Raw genomic sequence first — 20,089 nt, forward strand, 5'->3', positions numbered from 1 at the left:
GTTTAATAAGTGTTTTTACCTTTTTCTGCTTTTAGGCCCTCAATTTTATATTCATCTTGACAGCACAATGTCTTGTGCAAAGACTGTGTATAAGTGCTGTAAAATCGACGTAATATAAGAACGTTTTACGTTATACTCAAACCATGTAAATGCTGCTCAAAATCTGTTGGAACTCCAAAAGAAGATAGACATGTCTATATTAAACTAAAAAAGCAAGTGTTGAAGGGGTTGAGGGAAAAATACAATAACTAATTATTTTTCAAATTTCGTAAAAGGGAAATGGTCTGCCTAATATGGTCCTATATGTTTTTTCACCAAAAGTTTGAAGCTTTAAGCTGAACAATTGAATTTTATCATTCTTTTTTGGAGTAGATGAAATATGGAAAGCCTTTCTATTTTTAGTCAATGCTGTCAGTTTGCATAGGAATCAAAGATGGAGGATATACACTTTCATGTTGGACAGCAGGAAGGTTAACATTCGCCCATTGTTTATCAGAGCGATGAGAGCGACGTAACGAAATGACAGAGACAAATGCATGGACCACTAGAAAAAGTGGATACCTCCATAAGACGAGCGTGAGCTAAACGTATAAACTTGTAGTTATAAAATGACACCTCTACAAAAGGTTGACTTTATATCATGTGCATTCAACACATTTGAAGGCAAAACAAAATAACTAGAAGAATTAAAAAAAAAGTACTTTCTGAAAGGCATGTATAAAATAAGTATCATTGAGCATCTCAGGCTGCTATGGAAAAGAAATGGTTACAAATACCTGGGGGGGGAACAATACTGTATGGTCATCATGGGGCAGACAGCAGTGAAAAAGACGCAACAGACCATTGTTTCCTTTTTTTTTTTAACCCATGGACCGTCACTTTTTAGCAGACAAACAAAAAGAAGATGGCGAGTGATGGGGGAAGATGATTTATTCGAATAAATAGAAGTCAATGAAGCAATGAGAGAGTAAAAGTGTATACAGGTATACATATACAATGACGGATCTGTGTTTTATAAGGATGTATTACAGGTTAAATATCAAGCAAGACAATGACAAACGATTGATTTTCAAAGCGGGATGAGGCTATTTAGAAAGGAGAAGGAGTCGTCTTGCAGAGTTGAGTCTTGGTGAGAGTAACGGTAGTGGGCATAGGTCTCAAGGTGACAGTGGTGGTGTGATCGTGACCGTGCTCATACTTGGTAACAGTCTTGGTGTGGTCATGACCGTGTTCGTGCTTGGTGGTGGTCTTGGTCTTGGTCTTGGTGACAGTCTTGGTGTGATCATGACCGTGTTCATATTTGGTAACAGTCTTGGTATGGTCATGACCGTGCTCATACTTGGTGGTGGTCCTGGTGACAGTGGTGGGCATGGGTCTCAACGTAACAGTGGTGGTCTTGGTGGAGAATCTTGTGGAGGTCTTGGGGACACACAAAGGAGTCCAGCTGGCAGCAGCAACATCGTTAACAATGTTGGCATCATCGTTAATGCTAGCAGCTTGAGAAAGAGCAACAGAGAACAGGGCAACAGCAGCAATGAGAGAGAACTTCATTTTGATAAATATAGATTGAATATAGATTGAATGGATGATTGAATGAAGAGATAAAAATGAAAGATCAACGCGAGCTTATATAGCATTTTTAAAACACGGCATTCGACATCAGACACACAACAAAGACATTTTTTTCGATCATTTTTGTTGAGAAATGTTTGTTTGTACCTGATGAAACAACGATAAATAATTGGAATATAGTGTTTTTCAATAAATTTGGCTCTTGCTCTTTTAAATGAAGAAGGAAGGGCGTTACGCTCTTTGGTTGCTTGGGATCATTCAAAGATCTCTGGATGTTTTTTTTTTCGCTGAAGAACCAACCTTTTCAGTTGAACGCGCGTCTGATGTCAACTACAGCCAGAACACTGCATTAACAAAAAACCTTCACTCAACTGGATTGTGCAACCCTGAGCGGTAACCTAATATGGCCAACAATTAGACAGTAACAGGGCGGTATTCCAATTGGATTTTGTATCAGAAGGTATTATGGCGACGAATGACAAAATCGTTTTTGTTTATTAAAATGATATTAGACAATCTTTATCAGAGTTGCAAAGCGCTTAGCTTTGTCAACCTTGGACATGGCGATTCAAGGTGAAATGAATATATATTTTTCAAGTCTTTTCATTTGTTGAGGAATAAAGAACGCTCAGGCCTATCATACTATTTTGCAAGCCACAAGTTAAAACAAAATGATAAAACAGACAAATCATAAAACCTTTGCGTGTCTGCTGAAACATGGTCTGTGCCAGGGCCATGGCTAGGGGCGATATGTTTGTTCAGGTCATTTATTGAAAATGGAATTTAAAATCGGGAAAAAAAATTGGGGGCCATGTTTTTAAAACGTATCTTTCATTTCTTCTTCCAAGTTTATAAGCATATTGAATAGTATTGTTAGTAACCAATAAGTAGATTTATCTCCTGAATCATTCAAAAGAAAACAACAAACACGCCCTTCATGGTTATCAACCTCATCCAACTTTTTCACATTGCCTTTAGAGCAAGTAGTGCTGCCATGGATGGAACAAGCGTTTCAGCAAGACAACATCTGACATCAGCTTGAATGACAAAAGAGGAAACAGCGCTCACTCATTCGTAGTGCTGACATTTTGGGGGTTTAGAAACACTGATCTATGAGTTTTATTGATTTTTTATTTCTGGAAAGCCTATATTTTCATGTTCGTCGATCCATTTTTTTCTTCATCCGTTACTGTATTTTTGTACGAGCAAAAAATTTGAGAAAAAAGAAATTTGGATGAAGGCCTGTTTTGAGAGAGAAATCTTGAATGAATGGATTCGCATTCTTCAAATCTTTAATCGATCTCATCATTTTCATGGTCAAAAGCGTATACCTGCCTATAAGCTTGTTGCATTTGCCAAACTTTGGTACCGTGTTTTTTGGACAGCGAAACTCCGAGCGGACGGGCCTTTCTCTCTCCACACACACAAAAAAAAAAAACCAGCTTGAAAAGGCGCGCTCAAACAGAACGCCACAGGCATAGAGTATGTTAAAGTCTCTGTCTTTTGATAAGTGCATTCGACTATGATTTGAAACTATTTAAACTCTTTAACTTTTAAGGTACTTTCGCATCCGCAATATTCATCTCGTATCAACAACAACAACAGCTACGATAAATCCCATTGCATTTTTCCTTTTACCGCCCGTTCTTCCTCAATTGTACTCGTCTTTGTTGTAGAGAACTTGTAAAATATCGTTTGTATCTAGAGTTCAATACAGAGCAGGAAAATAACCCGCATAAGAGAATAAAATGCAATAAAAAGTTGAATCACTGCTTCAACAGGTCCCTTTTTTTAAAATCAAAAAAAAATTGAAAATAGAAAGGCATATTCTTTTTACGAGCAAAAATTAACTATGATTTTTATAATAGGAATGCAAGATCGATCCGTATGATACACTGAGGGAGAATGTCGCTTCGTAAGTAAGCGAACGGAGACTTTAGGGCCTTCGACTTTTTCTTGTACTACTAGGAGCGGCTATTCGCGATGCACTGCCTGTGGACGTGCCTGTACTCACATTGATGTTGCTTTCATTTCCCATGCGCGTGGGTGCACCTGTGGTGTTGTTCAAGCCGCTTTTATCATCGACTTTCAAGATGGTAGAGGGAGAGGAAGAAGAGGCGTTGGACGGTGTAGACGCTAAACCAAGACTTGCCATCCCCGTGCGTATTCCACTTGTACCCATCAAATGAGACGACAATATACCGCCGCCACCACTACCGCCACCGGTACTATTGTTCATCATGGCGACGGCTTGTTGCGATTGTGATAGTTGTTGCTGTTGTTGTGCTTCATTATTATAAATTAAACGAGGCCGCCGTGTTCTTGCTGATGCACTATTCACATTATTGGTAATGATATTGCTATTTTGAAAGGAAGAACTTGCCATATTGATACGCGAGCTATTCTGCATTGCTTTACACAAATATATAAGAAGTGTTAATGAATTGTCGATGCATTGTTTTATCAATTTAGCGCACTGCTCGTTGTGCGGAACTTACACTGTCTTCTTTGTTTTTCATGTCTTGACTGAACGCTTTTAAAATGTGCCAACAGTTCTTGAAATTTGATGGCACTACTGTTCTCATCGATCTTGGCTTTCATTTGCTGTTTTTTATCGGATAAAGTGGCTGAAGAGGGCGTTGAACGATTGCTATAGGGTCAACCAAGGGCCCTCCAGCCCAGAGATAATAAGTATCTTTTACAAGCCCCATTTTGTATTCTTTTCCTTACCTTTTAGGCAGCACATGAAGGAAACCGAGAGAGGAGACACTATTGAGACGATTACGTAAGGTTGAAAATGCAGAAGATTGAGGTAACAACATCAAGATGCCGTAGAGACATTTGAATAGATAAGGGTATTTTTCAGGTTCCAACAATTGAAGTCTTAGGTCTTATAGGCAACAAAGAAATGGGGGGGGGGTAAGAATGCTAATATCAAGGGCAAAAAGGGGTCAGGAGCATGTTGGATCATGACTTACATGTAAACACTGGGGATTCCAGTAATTGCACTAGTTTATCGATTTGTATAAGCATATTGACAGTAATCTCCAATTCCGCACTACAACAAAAATGTCATGGTTAGAAAACTTTTTGAGAGTTTCAAAAAAATAGTAACGCTCTTACAATAGTTGAAGCATGTTGGCCGCATGTTCATAAGCTTGTGATAATAAACAGAGTGAAAAGGTAGATACAGCGTTATGACACCACGATCGATACAGCGTATTAAAAAGACGCTGATTATCCTTATAGTCCAAATTTCTCAGTCTTTTACGCAAATCCGCCACTTCTGAGGCTGTGATCAGGATAATGTTCAAGTTTTGTATCATGATACTTGCAAATTCGAGGTCTTCGTCTTTTTCCAAGATATCAGCAATAGCGCAATAAATGCGTTCTGAATCCAAGCTCAAACATAATTGTCGAATAATCAAACTTCCTCGCGTTTCCAAAAGTCGTCTGTCTGTGCTGAACAAGGATAACAGCGACATGATGAAACTACGAAAGTATTCATGATCCGAATAGGAGGATATTTGTGCCAACAGTTGAAGATCGCGACGTACAACCTCTTCCGAGGAGTCCGAGAGCGTCTTGAGCAAAGCGGGAAAAGTACCGTCATCTGAAGCGAGGATTTTATTTGGTGCCTTTTTATGAAGCATGAGCAGCCAATCCAAGCTTGCTACTCTTGTTTCCTCATTCTGATTCAAAAATTGGAGTCTTAAATTAGCGACGGTCGCTTGGTAATCGAATGGGTCAGCAGCCGCGCTGCCGGGTTCATTGGAAAATAAAAGTGCTGCTGCTGCTGCTGTTGTTGTTGTTGTTGTTGTTGTCTTTTTCTTTTGCTGAGAAAGTTGTCTCTGCTGCTCTGAAAAATAATGGCCACCTGAAGGTTCACTTTTACTGGTGGTGGGTTCTGGCGATTGAATGGGTGTTTCCAAGACAAGTCTCTGAAGTTTTTGGTTGGTTTCGAGGGCAATGAGACGTATCGCAGGTACAGGATGTGCTAAGGAGGGTAATACGGCCTTGATGATTTCCGGGGTATACTGAATAATGACATCCTTGGCAATTTCTATAAATGCATTGATCCAAGCAATTGCTGTTTTCTGTATATCTTCCTCGGTGGAGGAGAGATGTGGGACAAGGATTTCTACTATCTTTCCGTATTGTACAATAACGCCTTGTCCAGGTACATAGGTGCCCTTTCCATGACCATCATTTTCAGAGTCTATCGATTCCTTATCGACTGGCATTGTTGGTGGATCTTTGAGGAGGTTCGAAGGCGTCTCCTCTTCTGTCTGCTTTATCGTCTCAGTGGATGGGGTGTCATTTTTTTCGTCATCTTCCTTTGCAGCTTTATCCTCTGAATCATGGATGTCACTACTCTCATCTATCTCTTGACTCGTCATCTGTTGCTGCTGCTGCTGCTGCTGCTGCTGCTGCTGCTGCTGCTGCTGTTGGGTTCTTTTTCGGTTTTTCAACTGAATTTCGCATGCTGCAGCCGCTTCTTTGATTTCATTCAAAAAGTCCTGTAATAGTCCGTTGGTAGCGATACGGACATCCTCACTCACATCATTTAAACATCGGATTAAACCGTCGAGGAATTCGGGCAAGAACGAAATCAACTCTAAATCGGGAATCGAGTCGAGCACGCACATCCATGACACGAGAAACTGTCTTGCGGCTGAGTTCCGAACATAGATACGTTGACTGAGAAGGGGTATAAATCGAGGCAAAGAAAAGGCTGTATTGCGAGGGAGAGAGGAAGGGGTGGCTAATTCTGCTCCACCCGCTTCGATGGAATTGTAAGGTTCACTGTACGGCGATACATACGTGGTGGATAATTCAGATACGATATCTTTAATGAGTCTATCCAGTAATTCTGCCCCATTTTTGACACTGATTTCAGAGTCTGCGGATAACTGGAAGGGGATAAATAGAAGGTGAGGATGGGTACGCGCTTTTTCATTGGTATCGATGGGTCCGTTCAACCTACTTTGCATAGAGCATCAAAAATGCTATTAAAGTAGCGTAATACTTCTCCTTTAGCCACTTTGGCAATGTTGTACATGCTTTCGCAAGCATAATATCTCACTTTTTGATCTTGGTTACTGAAACAGGATAAGATAGGTGGAACAATGATATCAAGATATCTTGAAACGCCCTAGCAGTTCAAAAGAAATTGAGGCTTTGCCTGTTCAGCTAAAAAAAAAAAGACAGCCATGGCGCTTCAGGATGAAACATGGGGAACTTACAGAGCCCAAGGCGATGGAAGTAGCTGCTAAACCAATCAATCCACCGTAACGAGCATAAGGATTGTTGGAGTACACAAACTCTTGCACGAGGGCGTCCACGATTTGAGTGATGCGTTCATGGGAGTCTTCATTCTCTCTGACAAGTCTACATGAGGCAGGGCTCTTAAGTGAACATGGTCGTTGGCATCGCTCGGACTCGGAGGGGTCCAACGTTTTACCTTTCTATTTCCAAAGCAGCTGCTTTGCGTCTGTCGTATATTTTATCTGTGAGTCCTTTGATTAAACTCGGTGAAAACAAGCTGGCTTCCATTGGGCTTTCCGATGAAAATGCAATAGTGTTGCGTTGACAAACACTGGATCCAAAAGAAGCTGAAAAAGAAACGCGATCATCCCCCCTGATTGCCAATAGAAAAATTGGGTCTCCACTGGCCCACTCTTGTGTCGCAGGAAAAAAACGACAAAAAACAAAATGCCTACTGGAGGCGTTTGTCAAAAAAGGCCATCGTTGAGATGGGAAATAGGGGCTTTTATTTTTTCATTGCAAAAAGAAAAGAGACAATTATTGAAGAAGGGCCTTGTTGTTGGATAAATATTCTTTTAATGTTTCAGGCTTTCGTCCTGTTAAAATTTCGATACAAGCATTGACGTTGGCAAGACTTTCAGTGGCTAATCCATCTACAAGGTCCATAGCCAAGAGGTGAGGAGCGCCATGAGAAGTGATCTTTTTGTACAATTCTACAGGCGTGATCTGCTTGTAAGGAATATCACGGCCACAAAGCGAAGAGAGGGTCTCTGCGACTTGGTTGGCGGTCATGACATCACTCGTGAGCATGTAGACGCCGTCCCCGTGCTTGTGAATATCTTCGCGTAAAATAACCGCTGCTACTGCGCCAATGTCATTGGGAGACACCCAACCCTCGGGCGCATCTGGGGGGCTTATGCTATAGTAGGCGCCTTCGGTCAAAGGACGGATCATGTTGAACAGGTTGGACATGAAACGGCCTGGACGCAAGGCAACGAAATAGCCACGATGAGGAATATCATAAATCAACTTTTCGCCATAGTAATGGTTGGAGCCAATCATGCCTTGTCTCCAACCCATATTGACAGTGAAAGATGAGATATCCACAATCTGCTTCACACCCGCTTCGTAAGCATATTTCGCAATGGTTTCCTTGGTTTTAGGAAAGTTTCTAAAATCTGCAATCAACAAGAACAAACGTGTATGACCACGAATGCCGTCTTTGAGTGGAGTCAAGTCGTCGTAGTCGCCTTGCACCACTTTCAAAAGATCACTGTCTGCATAATTTTTGAATAATGTGTCGACTTTTTCAGGATTTCGAGCATACAAGGTAACGGCCACCTTGTTTTCCAACAGATCGTTCACAGCTTTTGCACCAATGTTACCTGTGCCACCAACAAAGAAAACACGCTCAGTAGACATTTTAGTTAAAATGAGATGGAAAAGAAAAGAAAGCCGTAAATTAAGAGCATATACAACTTTTTTTGAATTTACAGTGCTTACGGTATCAAATGGCGGATATGAAAAACTCAATCAGCGGATTTTCATTTCTTAAGATTTTAAACAGTGAACAGCAAACACATATTTCTAAGGAAGATGGGCAGAAGAAGGTGGTGAAGCAATGGACTGCATCATTGAGGAAGGAGAACAGTTTAACCTCAGGAACTTGACTAATACCGTTTACAAGGAATCACAACCTGTTCCCACTGAGGTGGATCCTGAAAATGAAGATTTGGAGAGTAGAATTTCTCTTGCGACCGAGAGAATAGAAAAGAAAGGTACTACTACTGGCCACTATCTTAAGTTCCTGGTTGGTACGTTAGATCAATTAGACAAATATCCTGAATTAAAAGGATTCTATCTCGTTATGGATAATGCTCATATCCATAATCATGAAGATATTGAACGTTTGATTACTGATAGAGGGTACAGGTGTTTATAACTTCCACCTTATTCACCTGAACTAAATCCTATCGAACAATTTTAGCCCATTGTTAAAAGAGAGTTAGACGCAGTAAATCCGAGGCATGTAACAAAACTCTAAGAGAATGTATACAACACTCTATAAACGCTTCTGAGAAATGTAGAAACAAACAGACTCTCTAAAGAAAAATAAAAAAAAAATAAAAATGAAAAACATCTTTTGATTGGACAATTTTTTACGCTTGTTACGCTTATTACGCCTGTTACGCTTGTTACGCCTGTTACGCTTGTTTCGCTTATTACGCTTGTTACGCTTATTACGCTTATTACGCTTGTTACGCTTATTACGCCTGTTACGCTTGTTACGCCTGTTACGCTTGTTTCGCTTATTACGCTTGTTACGCTTATTACGCTTATTACGCTTGTTACGCTTATTACGCCTGTTACGCTTGTTACGCCTGTTACGCTTGTTTCGCTTATTACGCTTGTTACGCTTATTACGCCTGTTACGCCTGTTACGCTTATTACGCTTGTTACGCTTATTACGCCTGTTACGCTTGTTACGCCTGTTACGCTTGTTACGCCTGTTACGCTTGTTACGCCTGTTTCGCTTATTACGCTTGTTACGCCTGTTACGCCTGTTACGCTTGTTACGCTTGTTACGCTTGTTACGCCTGTTACGCTTGTTTCGCTTGTTACGCTTGTTACGCTTGTTACGCCTGTTACGCTTATTACGCTTGTTACGCTTGTTACGCTTGTTACGCCTGTTACGCTTATTACGCTTATAAAATAAATTCCGCTGATTGGACAATTTTTTACGCTTGTTTCGCTTATTACGCCTGTTACGCTTGTTACGCTTATTACGCTTATTACACACATCGTACCAAATGTTACACTATCCAACTGAGGGAAAAACTATCATATTCCCCATCTTATAATTTTAGGGTTATTCATATCTTTATCCTAACAATGCAAAGTAAGTTGTTGTAAAATGTGCCTTGTCCACTAATACTTACGTGTTTTCCATAGTACCTGAAGATCTCCTTTTATTCAAAATACCATCGGAATATCGTCCTGGTGATGACAAACTTAGCAAAATCATTTTGTCTAATTCAACTATTGTTGATCAGATTCTGAAATTTCTCTTGGATGTTGCACCTGGTACTTATACCACTGATAATACTGAGTGGTCTAACGCCTTGAGAAGCGACATTCTCTATGTCCCACGTATCGGCATTTCCAATAGTCTCCCACCTATACTCATTGAGGTACAAAAACGCGTAGACAAAACCTTCATGGCAAGACTAATTACCTACTTCATTAACGTCTTCATGCGATATAAATGTTATCCGATTGTACTCATATTCTGTGTGGATACAGTGAGTCAAGCTGTTATGCAAACATTTGAGCAATCAAACACAAAAGAGAATATGTTTGAAACAACATGTTATTACTGGGCTAAAAACTGCTATTTAACTTCCAATCGGATCATCGAGCCTGCCTTAAGTAACGAAAGTTCTGCCAACAAGGATCCCATTGTAGCAATACAGTACTTCTTCGGTAGCCAACAAAGGAACATCATGACTTTGGATCTTTACGATGACGTGACGATTGTTGAACTATATACAATCGCCAAAAATGAAACAGAAAAATACGTTGATGCCAGCGAGTCTCAGTTGAATGCTTTGGCGACAATATGTTCTGCTTCTGAAGACCAGTTTAAAAAAATCAAAAACATTCTTAAAGATGAGCTGGCAGCAAATAGCAAAGCTTTGAAATATGTTAATCAAGGTATTGATTACCATTCAAAATTAAAAAGAAAATATGAAGAAATAATATTTGAAGATAAGGGTGAGACAACAACACCAATGGCAGAACCAGCAGAAGTCACAGTCATTGAGTCAGTGGTTCAAAGTTCGTTAACTGATGAAGAAATAACGTTTATTGAAAACTTTATCTCCAAAAAAAATGGCAGAATGTCTTGGAAGACTTGTTGGGAGACTGGTAGTCGAGTTGGTTACTTTACACGATTTGGAAACGAGCAGAGCTTACGCGTAGTATATTCACGTTTAAGAAAGAATTGAAAATAAAAGAAGAGCAGTAGATATTGCTATGAATTTATCAATCGATACTTAATTATAGTTTAAGCGCTTACGCAAAATGAGTCTCCTTTTTATTGGGGGGGGGGAGGAAGCGGCGAAGCTGTCTCAAGATTTGATTTTCTTGATTTTTTTCTTTTTTTTTTTTTAGTAGTGTACAGCCAATAATGGAAATGAAAGATAAAGAGATGGCAACAGGAAATTTTGTGGGTTAAAAGTCATCATAATCGAGCGAAAGAAGCATGGATAGTATTCTACCAAGTTTAATTAGCAGGTCTGAAAAGAAAGTGGATATAGACTGGAGCCAGATAGACTGTTTAGTGGGTAAATCATAGAGAAAGAGGTTTAAAGTATCCTCGGTTTGTGGACAATGGATACAAGTATCATATACAGGCTCTGATTCATAGTATTGTTATATCTCTGCATCTATATTAAATATACAAAAGCCATCCAGGAAGGGCACTCAATGAGTTTCTGATTCATACTATTATCTGTCCGACATCTAGTTCCAATTAGATTTTGAAGATATGACAACTATCGGGCATTAGAAGATCATACTATAGATACTCTATTACGGATGTGCTGCTTCTTGGATACAATATTTAAGCACAGACTGTTACCTCATTAGCAACGATTACCCGGTTTCTCTATTGAAAAAATATATAAAGAACCTTGTTTTATTATTTGAATAAGGGTAGAAGAATATCCTTCTTTATAGTCAGCTCGTCTGATCACTTATTGTTTTTGTTTTTATTCTTTTTTTTTTATTTTAGATATGAAGCTCTGCTTGATATTACAAATCGCTGAAGGGAGCGATATTATGTAAAAGGCTTTTGTCAGGCAACTTGTGCTGAAATGTACGATACTGTACTGTTAGAACGCCTGGAGGTATAGGTAGATCCCAAAACGTTTTCTACTTGCCTGTACCAAAAGTGGTGGTAGGTTTTGGAGGGAATAAAGAGTCACGCAGAAGTACTTCTAACTGCTTTGAATAAAGATGAACATTTGCATATCAAGTAGTGGGCGAATATCAATAGACCCAGTAGACTCTATACTGGAGTTTAGGAGGAGATGGAAGTTGCTGGTAGGTTGAATATACCCATTTGCTATTGCTACACGAAACTTACGAAGTAACATAGGAAATTTAGTTTCACGATCAGATCGTTCTCGAAATATGTGTGTACTCTAGGATCTACAATGGAGAAATCTCGTACAAGTTTTTGTACATATTGATCCTGTTGATACGAGGGAACACCAGAAATAATTGACTCAAAGGCCAGAATAACAGGAGTATGGGAAGATGGAATGACAATTGAAGCTATCAAATCCAATTGGAGAAACGTAGTCGACGACAAGCCTGATTGTCTACTATTACATGTAGGTAAGGAATCGATGAGAGAAAAGAGTGGTCTTAAATCACAAGCACAGAACCAAGAATATAAACGATAATAAAATAAAGAATAAAAGAATACGGAGTAAATATCCAGACTAGCTGACTATTCAAATTGGGAATGGCTTTAGTAAGACTTAAAAGACAAAGGGTTTATGTAGTTTTATGACAGCTGAGTATATGACGGGCACTTATCTATTGGTCCTCTTGATAAGCGTAACAAGCGTAAAAAATTGTCCAATCAGCGGAATTTATTTATAAGCGTAATAAGCGTAACAGGCGTAACAAGCGTAATAAGCGTAATAAGCGTAACAAGCGTAATAAGCGAAACAAGCGTAACAGGCGTAACAAGCGTAACAGGCGTAATAAGCGTAACAAGCGTAATAAGCGTAATAAGCGTAACAAGCGTAATAAGCGAAACAAGCGTAACAGGCGTAACAAGCGTAACAGGCGTAATAAGCGTAACAAGCGTAAAAAATTGTCCAATCAAAAGATGTTTTTCATTTTTATTTTTTTTTTATTTTTCTTTAGAGAGTCTGTTTGTTTCTACATTTCTCAGAAGCGTTTATAGAGTGTTGTATACATTCTCTTAGAGTTTTGTTACATGCCTCGGATTTACTGCGTCTAACTCTATTTTAACAATGGGCTAAAATTGTTCGATAGGATTTAGTTCAGGTGAATAAGGTGGAAGTTATAAACACCTGTACCCTCTATCAGTAATCAAACGTTCAATATCTTCATGATTATGGATATGAGCATTATCCATAACGAGATAGAATCCTTTTAATTCAGGGTATTTGTCTAATTGATCTAACGTACCAACCAGGAACTTAAGATAGTGGCCAGTAGTAGTACCTTTCTTTTCTGTTTTTCTAGAGTTTGCCACCTTCCTTTTGCGACCACCCGCGACTCTGATTCTTTCGTTCATCTGAGGAACCCTAACGTCGATACTTAAGACACCAACTGCTGAAGCTGCTCCTAATATTGAATGTAATTTAGCTTTGGTGGACGGCGTTGTTGTTATAGTAGGGGTACCACTAGCTGATCGACCATTAGATGGCCTGATGTTGATATAAAAACCAGATTCATCAATAAAAAATGCAGTTTTGAAGGTAATTCATATCTGAGTTATCGTATTTGATAACCCATTCGTATCTTTCTCGTTTCGAGCTGCAAGATGACGAACTAATCTTTTCATAGTCAGATTACGCTCATGCAAAATGAAACTGTTTACTGTAGAACGTTTCAATTAGAATCCCTAAAAGTTTTTGTTGAACAATCAACAACCTCGTCTGTCGTTTTATAAGCCTTCTCACTAAACAACTGAATTGTATGCTGTTTTTGAGGTTCCTAAAGTTGGCTTTTGGGTCGATTACCCGTCTTGTTTGTTCTTTTCTCATAAATGTTCCAGTCAGGGTCTGTTCTCATTCTTTTTGCCCAGGTATGAACTGTCCTCCCAGCAATCCCTGCGCGCTCGCCTGCTTTAGCTGCGGAAAGAATTTGATTTTCAAATAATATACAAATAAAGTCTTCTGATCATCAGTATAAACACTATAGCTGTTGTCACTGCGCACTGTCAGCTACATATTTTTGTAGTCTCTCGGTCGCAAGAGAAATTCTACTTTCCAAATCTTCATCCTTAGGATCCACCTCAGTGGGAACAGGTTGTGATTCCTTGTAAATGGTATTAGTCAAGTTCCTGAGGTTAAACTGTTCTCCTTCCTCAATGATGCAGTCCATTGCTTCACCACCTTCTTCTGCCCATCTTCCTTGGAAATATGTGTTTGCTGTTCACTGTTTATAAACTTAAGAAATGAAAATCCGCTGATTGAGTTTTTCATGTCCGCCATTTGATACCGTAAGTACTATATTCATTTATGTGATTGGAGAAAAGTGTTCTTCAACAGTGAACCCCAAAATAGTAAATTTATCCGGAGAGAGAGACACAGGGTTTTATTCGCGTTCAATGATGACCCACTCTCATCATGAATACTATAGCTTTTTATTGACGCTCAACTGGCGAGGCATGACTATCTTATAGTATCGTTCGACTTGTATGGATGTTGTGTCTGTTTATCATGGTATGTCTTTGTCATTTATCTAAAGAAGAGAAGATACCTTTCTTCTGGCATTGGTTGTGTTATGCATGACTTTAAAGTTATCTGATGCAATTGCCCAAATATTGTAAAGAGCTATATATCAAACCAAATACATAACGATTTTCATTGGCGCATCATTTCATTTGGGTGCCCACTTGTTACTAATCCTTTATTAAATAGGTGGTAGCTGCATTGTTGAAATGGCTTACATTAGTCAGTCTTCCAGTACTGATACTTGAAAGCTCACTCATTCTGAATAAGCCAATATTGCCTTTACTCGTAAGCTAGAAGGTTGCTTGAATATATCAGCCCGCGAGCAAGTCCTTTTTCTTTTATACGATCAAAAGACAGTAGCAGTAAAGTGTGTCTACACAGCAACAACCCACTCATGTTTTGGTGAGAAGCCAAGCAATCTGTAGGATAGTATGGTATATTTTGTTCAATACAAATTTATATGGGCTTTAAGTGCGGCCCACCCCCTCCGCAACGGATTTCGATGTATAATTTGGTTTTTGGTCGTGATCAACAGCAACAATACGTGCCTATCCTGGGAAATTATTTGTGCCAATGTTTACATGTGGTAGATATGCAGCGTCCATGGAAGCGATAAAAGAAAGCACGGCTACAGAAGGCGCTTCCATTGGCAAAGAGAGAGACTGCAATGCTTCAAAATGAGCTTTTGCATTGGACTAGGTCGTATCTATGGTAACAGCTATCGATTTCTTTTTCTTGATTTTTTTGCACGTTGGTCATAGGTGTATTTCATGTAGCTGTTGGGGGTGCGGATTGGGTGGTGTGAGCAGGCGTGATGCTTCATATTGAAACTCAGAACATCATTTGTGTGTGTGTTTCTTTTCATGTGGTTACCCATAAAAATGAAAACATTTAAACAACAAAGAAAAGGAGAAGTAAATGAAAAAAAAAAGGACTTTAAGAGGGAGAACAATGTAAACAATTGAGCCTTGTTCTTTTCAATGGGTTGGCTTTTTGATCATCCTGATTCTTTTTAATAAAGCGAATCATTTCTCACTGTAATTTTCTTTCTGTTTGGCTGGTCTTTTTTTTTTCCTTATTGATTTCACTTTTTTTTTTTTTTTTATTATTCTTTCAAGCCCTTCTCTCTTTTTTTTTTTGGAATTCTATACCGGTACTTTCATTTCTATCACTCATTTTTTTCTTGTTTAATTATTTGAAAAAAACAGGCACCTCTCTACAGACACACACAGACACAGACACACACTCACTCATCCACTTACTCACTCACTTACATAGAGACTTAACGATAAAAAAAGTACATTGAAAAGAGATTTTAGAAATGCGTGAACCTAATTTTAGCTCTCCAGCACAGAATAGAGCAGCTGTTGTCATCACATCTACTTTATATGATCGTAGAGCATTGGATTGCACAGCAACATTACCCCTTGTGAATTCGTTAACTCATCTTGCTTATATGACGTCTACCTCTCCACGCATTCGTGAAATTCTTGCTGCAGATGGGGGATTAGAAAGATTAGTAAAGATTTTAGCTACCTGCCAACACACCGATAAGCATTCCTTGTGGAAATGGTCTTTAGCTTTTCAGTGTGTTGTGAATGTAGGTGTACGTGGTACGGAAGCCATTCGAACTCGAGTGGTAGAAGCAGGAGCTGTTCATGTTGTATTAGCTATTCTTGAGAATTTTATGAAGGCATTGGATCAAGCGAAAATTGAAAAAGACCAAGAAAGAAGACAGCAACAGCAACAACAACAACAACAACAACAACAACAACAACAACAACAACAACAACAACAACAACAACAACAACAACAATTACAACAAGAGCAACAGCAACAACAGGGCGTAGAGCAGCAGCAGCAGCAGCATCATCATCATACCAATACCACAAGCACGGCTTACATACCAAGTTTTCGTCGTAATGAAATTCATAAAGTAGAAGGTGAGGACGATGAAGAAGAAGAAGAAAATGACGATGAAGCAGCCGCAGCCACAGCCACGGCGACAACAACAACAACAACAGCAACAACGGCCGATGACGAAGAAGGTGAAGGATCTAATAGCAATAGTCAAGAGAATAATGATTATTATGATCATGAGAATACCAATGCGAATTCCGCAACCACCGCATTATTGACAAACCATTTTTATCAACAGAACCCTTACCCTTATTCCAACCACCACAACTATCAACAACAGCAACAGCAACCACTTGTTCAAAAAAACACAACGACGCAAACAATGTTGGATAACTTATTTGTGATTCCCATGAAGCATACTTTTCTGAAAAGAACAATTCAACCCAAGACCAAGTCCTATACCGCCAGTTTATACAATATCCCTTTGTTGAACAATCTCTCTACTGACGCTGTGTTACACCGAGAGGAAGATATCCTGTTATCCTTACAATTGCTTGCCTATTTGTCCAAGTATCCTGCCATTCGTGAAGCTTTTCATAAAAATCATCGTCATAATGTATTTTCGGTGGTTGAAAAATTCACACATCGATTACATCCTGCTGCCATCATTTACTGGGCAGGCGTGATTATGAGAAATGCTTGTCGAAAAGATGAAGCACGAGGAGGCGTTCGTCAATGTGCCAATATGCAATGTGGCAAATGGGAGCGATTTCCTCGTGAATTTGCCAAATGCCGAAGATGGTAATGAAAGTCCATTGACATTTTTTTTCTCCCCCCCCAGCTCCATTGCTTACGCTATTTATTCTATTCTAGTCGAAAAGCAAAATACTGTTCTAAATCGTGTCAATCCAAAGCTTGGGCCGATGGTCATCGTTGGTGGTGTATCGAAAGACCTCATAGTTCGCACCCACCGAACCCAGCAGCGACTTCATCCACGACGCAAGCAGCCGCCGCCGCCGTGATAGCCGCAGCTCCTCCACCTCCTCCACCTGCAGAACAAGTGGTTCATCTCGAAGATAATGTAGCCGCCCCTGATGTACTCGCCATACCCATTGTAGGACATAACGACGACATGAATGAACAAGACGGCACGGCGGCTACTACGGCTGCTGCGGATACAACGACGACGACGCATGCGACAAGAGCAGTCTCCCATCCTGAGAGTCCATCGACGTCAGCATCCAGCACACCGACGATCACGACGACGAATACCCTTTCAAATTTAAGGCGTACCTCAGCAGGGACATTGACTCGATCTCAACCACCACAAGCACATCCTACTACACTACACCCCTCCCCTTCCTCAACAGCAGCAGTAGCACCCTCCTCTGCAACGACAGCAGCAGCGCGTGATCCTCATGATTTACTCTTTTATCAACAGCAGCAGCAGCAGCAGCAGCAACAACCACAGCAACATCTTTATCCTCATCATTCAAGTAGTAGTAATAGTAGTCGAAGAAGAGGTAGAATAAATTCAAGGTCTGCTGTTAGAAGTAGTCTTGCTTCAGGTAGTTCAACAGAAGTAGAAACGGATTTAAATATGGATCAGCCTAGTTCAAGTGAACGACCGGAAGAAGATTTAATGGATGTGGATTAATTTTTCAAGTGAATAGGTTTAGGGAAAAAAAAGAAGAGTCGAATATATACATATATATACACATCCTTTTATTTTATTTTTTCATTTTTGTTATTTCCCCCCAATTCAAGAGGATATCTATAATAATAATAATTTTGTTTGGGGCTTTTGGACACATCATGTGTAAACTGTTATTTTTTATTCATGTACAATGCAATTATTGCTTGTTTAAAAGAGATCGACGGACAATATTAGGGCGTATTTTAGCATTGGTAATGATGGGATAATAATGAGCAGAAGGACAGGATTTCTTGACACATTGAGCGACGTTTTGAGCGGTTTCAGCACCACTGAACCAAGCACCTTGCAAGAAGCCGTAATATTCTGCTGACATGGCTTCACCAGCGAAAAAGACTCTGTTTTTCAAGGGAGCCTTCATGTTGGCGTGATGTTCGTCTAATTCACCGATGGGCCAGTTGGAGTAGGTACCACGGAACAAAGGATTGGAGTGCCAGCGGGGGAATACGAAATCGGTGGGTTCAGGAATGTCCTTGCCGTACATCTTTCTCAAGACGGTCATCATTTCGGCCTTGACCTCGTCATCGGACATGGATTCCACGCGGTAGGCCATGTCTTGGGTGACGGTAGCAAAAAAGATGTTGGCGGTCGAGTTATCGGGCAAGACACCGGGCAGATTCAAGGTTTGCCATGTGTTGTAGTAACCACGCATGTCAGGATCGACCCAGACAGTGAATTGGTTATCGTCCCAGAATTTCTCGGGGAAATTCATAAAGATCTTGGTATAAGTGGCCATGTGGAAGCCGTAGAGACCTTCGAGTTTCCAGGCGGGGAGAGCAGGGCTCCATTCGACGTCTTTGTGTTGAAGGACACCCAAACTGAAGGTAGAAATGGCATAGTCTGCCTTGATTGTATCGCCATTCTTGGTGTGGATCGTGACGCCGTGGTCGTTGTAGGCAATCTTTTCCACGGTTCGGTTCAGTAAAAGACGCTTGTCTTTGAATTCTTTTCCAAACATGGTTTTTGCTTCTTCTAAAAAGATGTATTTAAAGCCTCTATAATGAAAAAAGCAAGAAAGTGTTAGAAATCAAAAAAGTGTGGAGTGAGTAGTCCACAAGCGAAAAACTGTACCGAGGATCCACGACAAATCGATCACCATCACTGTCCTCACCAAATTCAACGCCACCATAAGTGTAATAATCATTTACTACGGTATAGATACTAGAAGTAGACTCGGGATCTTCTGCCATTTCCCAATCCCAGGAGTAATATTCAATCGCATGATCAAGGGCATTTTGAGGATACCAGCCAGCAATATCCAAACCCACTCTACCAGAGAGATCGACTTGATCGTTCTTGACACGTTTCACTAGTGACCATCATAGAGGAGAAGGGTTAACAAAAAAAAAATTTCTCTTAACAAACGATGCCATCACTACTTACTGGCCATATCAGACAGGGTTTCGTACACTTTTCCAAATTCATTGTATCTTTCGGTAAAGTTGACATGTTGACCCGTTTCATCAATAAAGACAACATCATCACCATCATTATGCGCGGTACGTAAGCCATGTTTTTTGGCCAATACATTGATAGGATTGGATCCCAAGCCTTGAACCCAATTACAACCTAATTCAACATTCGTATCACCAAAAGGAGTATCTTGCGCTCTGCCTAAGAATAATACAAAAAAGTTGTTTTAATCACAGAGGCCATGGGTCGTCAAAAAAAAAAAAAGGAACAAATGTTAGGCTTACCACCCAAGATATCTCTGGCTTCAATCATCATAAAGTCAGTAATGCCATTGGCCGTCAAGTTTAAAGCAGCACTGATACCACTGACACCACCACCCAGGATGGCAATTTTAGTTTTATAGGTTTCTGCACTGACAAATTGACAGCAAGAGGCAATGAGAAGGGTAGCTGTCGATAACAAGAACGAGGTATGCATATGACTAGAGGAGAAAGATAGAAAAGAGAGAGAGAGAAAAAAAGTGCAGAAAGTCTCGGTAGAGAGATGTCTATCAATGTATATGTAAAGTAGATCAAAGCAAGCATTCTTTGGGGGTACTATTTATACGATTTTTAACAGGTCACACACACACACACGTACACACATATACACACATATACACACACACATATTATCTACAGTACGTTCACTAGGAAGGGTTGTGTGGGTGTTTTAAGGAAAATAAAAAATTTTACTTTCACATAGCCCTTCTCTGAAT

The 20,089-nt window shown here is 39.9% G+C and overlaps 8 protein-coding genes across 8 annotated transcripts; 2 read left to right on the forward strand and 6 right to left on the reverse strand.

Moving 5' to 3' along the window:
- Positions 1–1,089: 1,089 nt before the first annotated feature.
- Positions 1,090–1,551, reverse strand: BDF20DRAFT_840461 (uncharacterized protein; the record flags this gene model as incomplete). The annotated part of the gene is made up of 1 exon (XM_053079388.1): positions 1,090–1,551. One exon carries the CDS (start codon positions 1,549–1,551, stop codon positions 1,090–1,092), a length of 462 nt encoding a protein of 153 aa, XP_052930696.1.
- A 1,957-nt stretch (positions 1,552–3,508) lies between these two features.
- On the reverse strand, positions 3,509–7,128 carry BDF20DRAFT_917867 (vacuolar protein 14 C-terminal Fig4p binding-domain-containing protein; the record flags this gene model as incomplete). Its single annotated transcript, XM_053084619.1, has 8 exons — positions 3,509–3,984; positions 4,071–4,222; positions 4,303–4,462; positions 4,551–4,630; positions 4,696–6,485; positions 6,560–6,727; positions 6,819–6,963; positions 7,037–7,128. 8 exons carry the CDS (start codon positions 7,126–7,128, stop codon positions 3,509–3,511), a joined length of 3,063 nt encoding a protein of 1,020 aa, XP_052930697.1.
- Positions 7,129–7,377: 249 nt separating this feature from the next.
- On the reverse strand, positions 7,378–8,262 carry BDF20DRAFT_830116 (uncharacterized protein; the record flags this gene model as incomplete). The annotated part of the gene is made up of 1 exon (XM_053078364.1): positions 7,378–8,262. The coding sequence occupies one exon, from the start codon at positions 8,260–8,262 to the stop codon at positions 7,378–7,380; it is 885 nt and encodes a 294-aa protein (XP_052930698.1).
- Positions 8,263–8,831: 569 nt separating this feature from the next.
- BDF20DRAFT_249559 (uncharacterized protein) lies at positions 8,832–9,850 on the reverse strand. Its single transcript, XM_053074997.1, has 4 exons — positions 9,535–9,850; positions 9,393–9,418; positions 9,013–9,275; positions 8,832–8,942 (listed from the first exon to the last, which is right to left on the reverse strand). The coding sequence occupies exons 1-4, from the start codon at positions 9,640–9,642 to the stop codon at positions 8,881–8,883; spliced, it is 459 nt and encodes a 152-aa protein (XP_052930699.1). The 5' UTR covers positions 9,643–9,850; the 3' UTR covers positions 8,832–8,880.
- BDF20DRAFT_902387 (uncharacterized protein) lies at positions 9,715–10,962 on the forward strand. The gene is made up of 2 exons (XM_053082871.1): positions 9,715–9,739; positions 9,793–10,962. The coding sequence occupies exons 1-2, from the start codon at positions 9,733–9,735 to the stop codon at positions 10,845–10,847; spliced, it is 1,062 nt and encodes a 353-aa protein (XP_052930700.1). The 5' UTR covers positions 9,715–9,732; the 3' UTR covers positions 10,848–10,962.
- An 813-nt stretch (positions 10,963–11,775) lies between these two features.
- On the reverse strand, positions 11,776–13,992 carry BDF20DRAFT_917870 (uncharacterized protein; the record flags this gene model as incomplete). Its single annotated transcript, XM_053084620.1, has 4 exons — positions 11,776–11,847; positions 11,990–12,230; positions 12,960–13,313; positions 13,820–13,992. 4 exons carry the CDS (start codon positions 13,990–13,992, stop codon positions 11,776–11,778), a joined length of 840 nt encoding a protein of 279 aa, XP_052930701.1.
- A 2,298-nt stretch (positions 13,993–16,290) lies between these two features.
- BDF20DRAFT_902393 (uncharacterized protein) lies at positions 16,291–17,195 on the forward strand. The gene has a single exon (XM_053082872.1). The coding sequence runs from the start codon at positions 16,588–16,590 to the stop codon at positions 17,008–17,010; it is 423 nt and encodes a 140-aa protein (XP_052930702.1). The 5' UTR covers positions 16,291–16,587; the 3' UTR covers positions 17,011–17,195.
- An 863-nt stretch (positions 17,196–18,058) lies between these two features.
- BDF20DRAFT_917872 (uncharacterized protein) lies at positions 18,059–19,809 on the reverse strand (the record flags this gene model as incomplete). Its single annotated transcript, XM_053084621.1, has 4 exons — positions 18,059–18,914; positions 18,991–19,228; positions 19,303–19,533; positions 19,617–19,809. 4 exons carry the CDS (start codon positions 19,807–19,809, stop codon positions 18,059–18,061), a joined length of 1,518 nt encoding a protein of 505 aa, XP_052930703.1.
- Positions 19,810–20,089: the final 280 nt, after the last annotated feature.

Source organism: Mycotypha africana (assembly GCF_025528875.1).
Source record: "Mycotypha africana strain NRRL 2978 chromosome Unknown BDF20scaffold_19, whole genome shotgun sequence".
In the NCBI taxonomy this organism is placed as follows: domain Eukaryota; kingdom Fungi; phylum Mucoromycota; class Mucoromycetes; order Mucorales; family Mycotyphaceae; genus Mycotypha; species Mycotypha africana.